General features: G+C 49.2%; 1 protein-coding gene across 1 annotated transcript; it reads right to left on the bottom strand.

Annotated features, from left to right (window-relative positions):
- Window positions 1–7,595: 7,595 nt before the first annotated feature.
- Window positions 7,596–9,595, bottom strand: ITPRIPL2 (ITPRIP like 2). The gene has a single exon (XM_080912726.1). It carries the CDS (start codon window positions 9,376–9,378, stop codon window positions 7,771–7,773), a length of 1,608 nt encoding a protein of 535 aa, XP_080768852.1. The 5' UTR covers window positions 9,379–9,595; the 3' UTR covers window positions 7,596–7,770.
- Window positions 9,596–10,515: the final 920 nt, after the last annotated feature.

Raw genomic sequence — 10,515 nt, 5'->3', positions numbered from 1 at the left:
ACACAGGGGGTTGGATCCCTAAGTTGTTAGGCCTGGTGGGAAAAAGTTGGGTCACTGGGGGTCATGCCATTGAAGGGAAGCCTAGCCCTATCTCTTCCTTGATGTTCCCCAGTGGCAAGGAGGGAGTAGCAATTAGGCCAACTGACCATGGCCTGAAGCCTCTAAGACTGTGCCCAACAAGATTGTTTCTTCTTCTTCCCCCTCCTCCTCCTCTTCTTCTTGAGACAGGTTTTCTCTGACTGTTTTTCCTTAAAACTTGACTGTTTCTGGTATTTTGTCAGTGACAGAAAGCAAGAGTCTAGAGGATGCTTTCTCCTGGATGGCAGACCATAGAAGGAGTGTAGTGTTTTTCTTTCTGACATTGAAGCTTTTCTCTGTGGAGAAGTTTCATTATGACTCCAGCATCTTAACCAGCTTGTCCCTGTCTTCCTGGGGTTAGAGAAAGGAGAAGTGCTTGCAAATGTAAGTCCCATGCCTGACCAACACTAATGCTTAGCTTGTGTTTCTCAGCCCAAGAGTTTTGTCCATTATCACCTCTGCTGCTGACCCTTCATCCGTTCTGTCTCTGCCAGGAAGCAGATATGACAGATTCCAACTGATTCCATCATTCTTGATGTTGAAATCATAGGCAGAAGGTTCTGGAAGGGCCACCAGACAGAGTTCAGTGGTTGATGACTGTAGTCTACAATCATCCATGGACTTCTGTCTTTGCTTAGGCTACTTCCTGTAAAGGTTCTGATATCATTGGTATATGGTAGGACTCCAAGTTTGGGTATTGTTGCAAAGTCTCTGGTGTATCCTAAGAAAGCTAGGAACAGGACCACTGAGAACCTGAGCCGTGAGCCTGGAGCTCTAGCAATTAAGACAACTAGAGAACATTTGGTGAGAATATGAGACCTGTAGAAGAAGGAAATGGCCATGGGCAAGCCTCTAACTGGATGGACCTCTTTCTACAGTCAGCTATTCCAAGTGTTCAAAACTGCAGAGTCAGCCTTGGTCCCACCGAGAAGAAAGTCTTGTGATGGAGAAACAATGTACTGAGGTTTGAGGAAGATCCCCTCTTGTAAACTCACCCTCTGCTTGTTCCAAAAATCTAGTGTACAGATCCTAGGGCCAGACTGCTAACATCTTTCTCACACTTCTCCGTGTACATGCATTGTTCTCCCAGCACCCTTATGGGGGGGGTACAACTTCTCACTCTTATGTTGAATATTGGAGGAGGATAGTAAAAAAATAATCATCATCATCATGAATAAACATGAGCCCGAGACCAGGCACACCTGTCAGGTTTATGGTAAGCCACCTTAGGACAGTCTAAATCAATTAGATATGAAATGATAGGTCCTCCGCTGCTTCCTTTTCTGGTAGTCTTCTGAAATTTGTTTCTAGGACTTTGCTTATTGGCAGATTCTATGGCAGGTAACCACAAATATTCGTTGGCCTTTTTCTATTTCACTCAGGGCTGCTTAAAGCCATGCACCAGGATTTTTCCCAGCTTCCCTTGCAAATAGGTCACGTGACAGGGCTCTGTTCAATAGGAATCAAGAGGTTGTCCTTTGTTCTCCATTGCCAGTTCTCCTCTCTCTTAACAACTCAGCCAACGGAAAAGATGGTGGTCATTGTGGAATCTTGACAAACACTGCATGAAATTAAGATTAAAAACTATCTGGAGAGCCAAAGCAAAAAGATGCCCAGATCCCGAATCATCCCTCAATGGTAGAAGCCTACATCCAGGCTACTAGATAGGGTGGGATTTGAAATCCTTATTTGTTGATGTAACTGCAGATTAGGCTTTTATAAGCTGTAGCCAAATGTAGGCTTTCTCCCATGCTCTTCCAGGATTGCTAGTCCTCTGGCTGTGGTGTTATGGGCAAACTATGGAGACTTTTAGGGGTTAGGCCGTAGAGAAAGGAGGCTGAGCTATTGAAAGCAGATACTGTGACCATAGGTCCTTCCTTTCCTTGGTTCCTGGTGACTGTGAGGTGACCAGTTTTCCTCTGCCACATAGTTCCCTCACTGTGGGGCTTGGTGGAATCTTCCTCAGCAGCTCCACTTCCTTGGCTTGGCTAATCCCTACCTGTCTTTAGATCGCTATGTAGGCACCACCCCCTCCAAGAAGCCCTCCTGGAAATCTCTGCACTCTTGGTGTCTCTCTCCTTGGTTTCCTTGACTTCCCTGCTCAGTACCCTGGTCCCCTGTCTGTAATTTGGAAGCTTGATTGCCAGCCCTCGTAAACTTGGAAGACACAGTGTGTGTCTTTGCTATCTCTGTGCTGTCTTCAACAGCCTGGGACTTTACAATTTTAACTGAAAACCAAATAAAACATACTCATCAGCTTTCCCTGAGGCCTAACTCACAACTGGTGCCTAGTCATCTGTTGCTGCAGCTCTTCTTGAGGCCTACCTGGCTGAGAAGTCAACCGCCCAACTTGATCTCCAGGATTTCGTCTCTGCTAAGCCGGGTGTTTTTCAGTGTTAGCAGTTAACCATGTCAAGAGAGCCCCAGGGTCCAGGCAATTTCTGGGCAAAATGTTTGAACTATGAATTAGCCACAGGCTGATACTTGAATCATGTTGGAGGGGGCTGGTGGGGCACAGCTGTATGTCTGCGGGGCATTTTCTTCCATGTGGGCAAATAGTTCTCTCCAGCAGGATCATGAGACAGAGTTTCAGAAAAGCCTCTGAGGTAGGCCGGTGAGGTGGCTCAGCTGGTAATGTGATTGCCACAAAAGCAGATAAAAGGACTTGAGTTTAATCCCCAGAGTCCATCACACACACACACACACACACACACACACACACACACACACCACACCACACCCCCTCCACACACACTGGGGCGGTGGAAGGTTGGACTGAAGTTTGTGCAAAGAAGTTAAAGCTAGTGCAGGCACAGGCACCAGCACCCAGATCCCCAAAGCCCACACACAGTCCAGAGGTTTCCACGAGTTCCTTTATTGATATAGCAAAATTGGAAAGAACGAGGTCCCCAAGTGACCCACAGGATCGAAAGTGCAAATACACTCCACTTCAAATGAAGAGGAGTGACAGGCCTTGCCCACTGGGGCCGTGGAAACGGTGTGATGAAGACATCCTTAATCACACAGTCGTCTAACAGCCAACCAGGTCTGATTAACACTTTGGTCTCTTTTATTGGAACAAACTTAGGCTGTAACTGTGACCCCAAACTGTATCCCACTATGTAGTTTGGGGTCAGAAGGCACGTCAAAAACAGCCAGAGCTGGAATGTCAAGTGACTGAGCCAAGGCATTTTCCCCCCAAAAGGTGCTAAAATCTCCCTGCATATCTAATACTTTCAGAACCATATTACATACCAGTTAGCTGCAGATCTCAGTCTATTTGGTTTTTTGTGTACATAATCTGGAATTTACCGCCCTCTCTCGACTTAAACACCAGCATTACTCCCACCCCACCGTGTGCCATAAAAAAATAAATAGATAGGTATAAGTTACAGACAAGCAATTAAAGAAAGAAAGAAAAAACAAAAACAAAAAACAAAAAACTAACACATACCACAGGGATAACACTCAGTCAGTTTTCCTTTTGGGGATGTCAGAAATTTGGGTGGAAAAAATTCATTTGTTTTCCACCACAGGAGAAAATTTTCCTTTGTGTAGACATGGGGAAAAACCTCTTTGTCAAGGTCAAAGCCAGGAAGCACAGTTCTGTGGAAACCATGACTTCCTCTAGGAGGTGACAAAGATGCTCTGGGAGGACTTCAGCTGGTGGTTTTTGGTGGGAGACACTGAGTCAGGAAGGAGTAGGAAAACTGTCAGTGTTCTTGGCGATGGACATAGGACAAACCCATGCAATTTGGCCCAAAGTTGGAACACTGGCTGTTGATTTAGTTTTCATTTTGCTGGTGTTTAATGTCTCCAGCCAACCTTGTGAAGGCCCAGGCTAGGTTACCATGGACAACAACAGCAACAGAATTAATTTTCACATAAGAACCAAATACAAAGAAAGAGGTTATTCTGCAAGTCTTCTTCACTACTCATCTGCAAGCTCCAGCCAGGCTGAGAAGTTGATCTCAAATCACCAGGAAAAAAAATTGTCCCAAGTGCTGGAGAGTCAGGCTTGCAGAGGAGCTCTACCAGGAACTGAAGATAAATGTTATCTGTGTTAAATTTTTCTGCTGTTATTCCTATAACAAAGCTTAACTCTGAGAGATAAAGTAGAAATGAACTAACACCCCCCTGATATACATATATATATATATATATATATATATATATATATATATATATATATATATTCTTTGCCATGGAGATGGTGGTTTTACACACATACACACACACACACACACACACACACACACACATATATGTAAAACCACCATCTCCATGGCAAAGAATATAAGCCTATATATACCTGGGGGAAGGCTAACTGTGTAAGGCAAAGGATCACAGACCGGTGTCCTTGGATTCAACCAAATAGCTTATCTGGCTCACTTGGTGGTTTTAGACATTTGGAATTACTTCTTAAATTAAAAACCAGTGAGCTTTAGTATTCTACTTTGAAATAATGATTCTTAGCCCCACCCTTTCTTATCCAGCCTGGGGCTGAAGTGAGCTGCCTCCTTTTAAAGTAGGCACAGTCCCCACACCCTCCCCCCTCATATTTGTCTCCCTGCCTTTAGGCCACTGAGTCTGTGACTCCTGACCGGAAGTAGCACATACCTAAAACCACATTTCCTCACCCAAAACTCTCTTCCACCCGTGAGGTGTCTCCACTTGTCCCCCTCCCATCCCTTCCTTTCACATCCATCTTAAGCCTCCTTCCCCAAATCCTCAGAGAATATTCGAATCCACTCAAATGATCCCCTTTCCACTCCAACTTCATTTCGAACAGCAAATTTTCCCAGCCCACGAGCATTCCAGGAAGGCTCCGAGCTGGGCAGTGGGAGTTACTGAAGTGTCTGCCTTGCAAAAGGACTGAGTCATCTTCCTCAAAAAGTTTTGTTTGGGCACTGGCTAAACAACATCTTATTTTTTCGGTAGAGTCATCTTATATGAGAATATTGGCATAGATGACTCTCCAGCACCAAATATATACCAAAAATGTATACATGTCACACAGAGGCCGTGACAGTAGCCATCATGGAATGCAGAACTGGGGCAGACACTGCCCTCGGTTAACAGCCGCACCATTGCATCTGCACACAGTACATGTTTCAGATCACTAGACATTGATCAAAATTGATCGAAATCTCTTTAAGGTTTTGCTGCCACATATCGAGAACAACTGTTCAGCGTGGCATTTAAATAAAACATTAATATTTTTTTAAATTCACAAACACAATACCCATTAATTTAATAATAATAATAAACTTTAAAAGTTTGGAGATGGATGAAGCTTTGGGTAATTAACACACAAAAAAGGTAAAAAAAAAAAACCTACAAGGAAAATATTCATATAAGCTATTCATATTTATGATCCTAGCTAGATTTATATTTTAAAATATTATCAAGATTAAAAAAAACAAATAAAATTCTTTAACTAGAAATTTCCAACTTAGCTAGAAATAGTTGGAAACTTGCCTCTTCCCTGTCCTAACTTAATGACTACAGAGGAAGCAACAGTCTGAGTATAGAAATCATGTGTATTGTACACACACACAGACAACACACACACAGACACACACACACACAGACACACACACATACAGTCATACACACACAGACACACACACATACAGTCACACACACACACACAGACACACACAGACATACACACACAGACACACACACATACAGTCACACACACACAACACACACACACACAGACACACAAACACAGACACACACACATATACACACACAAACACACACACACACACACACACACACACACACACACATGAATAATCTTCCCTTGGCATTGGCTTTTTAAAGTACTTAGGATCAAAACTGTGCAGAACAACCCTTTCATCCAATGCTGTACCTTATGACCAAATATTGGCCTCAAAAAAAAAAAAACAAAAAACAAAAAAATAAAAAATAAAAAACAAAACAAAACAAAACAAAAAAAAAACCCCAAAAACCAAAAACCTAGGAATGACCTCTGGGGTATCAAGAGGAATGGTTCCCCAAACAACTCAACGAGAGCTCTTTTGCTGTCAGTCAAAGTCGCAAAGGACAAATGAGAAGTCCCTACAAACAATCTGTTCCCCTTGATTACCAACTGGGTGCCCCAGAGAAAGGAGGTTTGTAGAGTTCCCTTCAAATAGCTAAGAAATTAAACAATGACCCTATTCATGCGACTATTTTTGACTTCCCACCTCCGCTTTAAAGAGTGTGAGGGAACACAGATCTTTGTTTTTGGTTTTTGTTTTTTAAATCCCCAAATATCACTGAGATTGGCCACACTTCCCACCAGGAGAGAGGAAGATGAGACTTTCTAAATTTGAACTGCTATTGGAAGTTCTCTGGGAGTCAGGAGGATAGAAGACTCTGGAGAACGAGCTCCTCTCAATGCTCCCAACAGCAAGAGGCACCCAGGCCAGGGAAGTTTACGGCCTGTAAGGCCAGCTCCTTCCTTCCTCCTTCAGCTCCTGTCACCCATCTCTTCTGCCCACTGCTGGGGACTGACAGGTCTCCAAGCACACACCTCCAGCCACTATTTTACAAGTCATAAGCAGAAGCAAGAACTGGCCTTCAAGATGATAAGGCTGCCTGGGCAAATCAAGAACCTTCCAACCACTGCCCAGATATCAGGCACCACTGAACCCTTACCCACACCAGGCAGCAAGCCAAGCATTTTCTCCTCAGAGGTCCTTATACTCTGAGATAAGCCTACAGGGCCTTTGCTCAGAAGCTTTGAAACATACTCTGATTGTGTCCAGCTGATGGTGAGCCCTAGGCAGGATCTTTTTCAAGACTTGTGTTCTACACTGTGGCCAGAGCTGTCTTCATTAAGGATCTTTCCCCTCTGCATTCTGCCTGGCTCGAACAAACGGGTATTGAGTGTCAAGTGCAAATCTCCACCTGGGCCCTGAATGTCGCTGGCTGCTGCTCTTCAGAGCCCCAGTCTTTCCTATAACTGTGCAGAAACCCTTCTGAACAGCCCTTGGTTTCAAAAAACACAGGACAAGAAGAAAACAACTGGACATAAAGTGCCACTTGCTCTGAAAGTCTCTAACCAGCTCTTGGCCACCTCTTAGCATGGGTCACTTAATTTAGGACAACACCATTAGTCTTATTCAACAAACCTGTGATTGCACCACTAAAAAAAAAAAAAAATACATGCATGCTCATGGAAATGACTAAATTAGAAAACTCCGGAATGCTAACAGCTGGACTAGAATTTCAATTCCAGTTGTGGATAAGGATTCTTTTAAAACAAAACAAACTAGGGGCCCAGGATTTAGCTTCGTGGTTGAGGGCCAGCCTAGCAAAGGGGTCCAGAACTCCAGCCATGGCACTGAAACATACACACAACACCCCTCCAAAAATACAGGCCAATTGAGAATGTAGTATCTACCAAGTAAGTATATCGAAGATGACCATTTTTAATAATTTGGGGGCAGAGAGATCTGTGTATAAGACCACCCAGGATACTCTACTAGGTCTGCAGAAGATGTCACTGCTATCTTAGGCCAGGGAGCCTAGGACAGAGCATTTGTGCCACCAAATCCTGTGACATGCTTCAAATTTTCCAACACCTCGAACAGCTCATTCATTGTTTAGCTGCCATTCTTACTCTCATCCCGCGGGAAAGGGGCATTTGGTCAGGTGGAGTGTAATCGGTGTTCATGGTTCATCTTTGGGGAAGCCCTGGATGCGTTGACTCCGGGGTGCGGGACACCTGGCAAGGTAGCGGGGACCACCATAGACCCGGAGAAGCTGGGGCAACCTTCGCCAGGTGGACAGCAACCGTGCTGCTGCAAGCTCCCGGGCACGCGCGTCGAAAGGTGCCAGGAGGTCAACTGGAGCAGCCTCGCGCAGCACCTTGGGCAGGGGGCCAACCTCAGCAGCTGCCCCCGCCGGGCCTAGGACACAGTGGAAGAGCTGGCGGCGTCGCAGCAGGCAGTCCCTAAAGAACTTCACCAATTTCTCCAAGCACTCACTCAGGTATGCCTCGTCCCAGCTAGGCGTTGGGCCGCCCTCCTTCAGAAGCACCTCCAGCACCACCGTTTTGAGCACGTAGGAGGACATGATGCGTTCCCAGTGTGTGGCAGCCATCGGGTCCAGCCCGCGGGCGCCCAAGTCTCGAAGAGCCTTAAGCATTTGCAGGCACTTGAGGTAGCAGGCACCTGGAGGCGCCCGTTCCTGAAGCCAGCCCAGCAGTTTCTGCTCCTGACGTGCTGTGTTCACACCCCATAGTGCCTCGGCGCGCAGGCCACCCGGAAGCTCTGACAGAGCCCCGCTCGGCGAGGGTGGCGGCGGCGGTGCCACAAGGAAGACACCGTCACCCAGGTGGACAGCGGGGATGAGGCGCACAGCCATGGAAAGGCGGCAGCAGCCGTAGTCCGTGCGGCAAGGAAGGATGTGGAGGGTGGGAGGCTGCTCCAGACCACCTGGGGTCAGACTGACCCGACAGCGACCCTCCAGGCTGTAGCGCACGGTGGCCAAGGAGCGCTGGAGGTGCGCCTGGAACCAGCGCAGCACCAGGGTAGCTGAGAGGTGGCGACGGCCCTGCACATCCACACAGAAGCCTTCAGCAAAGGGCTTGCAGTCGCGATGCCACTGGCCGGTCGAGGTCCCCGATGGCGAGGGCGGTGCCTTGAGGGCGCACACGAAGCAGCTGCGGAAGGCCGGGGTCAGCGCGGGTTCAGTCCCCAGGCTCCTTGGCTCCAGCGCCACCTGCGGCGGGAGTCGCAGTGGCACCAGCACGTCGAAGCTGTCGGGTCGACGGATTTTATGCTGTTCGTAGGCGCTGCCCACCTGGATGAAGTCTCCCCGGAAGGCCAAAGCCAGCGCTCCCCCGGTGATGGGGCCTGGAGACCCTCGGGCCCGGCCAGCTTGCACCAGTTCCCCCACGATCCGGCTCACATGTGCCTTGCTGTGACCTAGCACATGTGGCGACAGGCGCACTTCGTGCTCATAGTAACTCTCCAGTAAGATGCTCAGACCTGGCTCTTGCAAGGATCTGGCTGAGAAGTTGGCATGACCACACGGGCGGGAAGAGCCTGGCAAGAGGCGCTGGCGGATGGTGTGGCGACATCGTAGGAGGATGTAACCGAGGAGAAGAAGGATAGCCACCTTGAGCAGCGGGAAGCCGCTATCTGCGCCGTCGGGGGGCTCCGCCCGGGCGCCCTCGCTGCTACGTAGGGCATGATAGAGGCACACCAGCGCCGTGCACAGCCCAGTCACCAAGGGCCAGAAGACCCGAAGGTTGAGCGTGTACCGCACGGACATGCCGGGAGCCCGGGTGGCCCAGGGCGCGAGCCCGGGTGGTGTCCCCTGCCCAGCATGCGCGCAACGTCCCGGCGGCCCTGAGGCCCCCGTGTCCTTGGCCTTGGAGGAGGCTCTCGACTCGCAGCGCTGGGGCCAGCAGCCCCGCTGCTCTGCCTCCACTCTCAGCTCAAGTTCCCCTTCCAGGCGCCGCCCGCGCAGCTCGCTCGGGCCGCTGACCGCACCCTGTTCCTGTCCCGCTCAGTCTCAGGCGCGCTGCCCACCGCTGGCTTCTGCCCCGGACTCCTACCCTACCCTGGGCGGCCCTCCTGGCTCCACCGCAGCTGCGCACCCGGGCGATCGGCCGGGTTTCTCGGGCCCCGAGATTTTCTTCTTTCGGAGTGGAAGGCCGCGCCGGGCAGCCGGGAGGAAATGCCGAAGTCTGGAGCCTCGCGGGGAGGGCGGTCCCCTCCCGGCCTCCGACTGGTTCGACGCCGGGTGGCCAGAGGGACTTCGGGACTTTCGAGAGACTGCCTTCCCGAGGGCTACTCCTGGGCCCCCTCCTGGAAGGCAGAACAGGGAAGGCCTGGTTCCGGGGCGGTGGCTGCATCTGATCCCGCACTTACTGGGAAGTTGCCGGAGAAAGGCTTGCAGCCCCACCGCCCGGCCCTCCCTTCGCCCGGCCCCACCCCCAACGAGTCCCGCTGGCGGCGTGGCAGGCTCGGGCGGAAGTGGCCCCTAGCTGTCTGTGGCGTGCTGTCTTGTAAACCTACGTTGAGTACCTACTAAGCACTAGGCAGCAGCTTAAGGGCTAGGAACGCAGTTAGTTGACAGGGTGGAGGTTCTCCAGCTTGCCGGTTAAGCTCACAGCCTTGTCAAATGGGACTATGAACAAAAAGGTGGTGGTGACTGCTTCTGATCCCTGTACTCCAGAGGCTGGAGTCATGAGTTCAAGGCCAGTCTGGGCTACATAGGGAGACTTGTCTCAAAAACAAAGGTCTCACCGGGCAGATGATCTGAAAGGAGGCTGAATGAAGGAGTGCAGGTTTATTCTCCAAAGGGTGAGTCCCCAGAGTCCTGCCCAAATCATAGGAAGTCTGAGGGGGCAGTGTTGGATTTGAGACCTGGGGAAACTAGCACAGGGAGACGATGATGGTTTTT

Source organism: Micromys minutus (assembly GCF_963924665.1).
Source record: "Micromys minutus genome assembly, chromosome: 2".
Lineage (NCBI taxonomy): Eukaryota > Metazoa > Chordata > Mammalia > Rodentia > Muridae > Micromys > Micromys minutus.
This window is presented reverse-complemented; position numbering and strand designations above follow the sequence as displayed.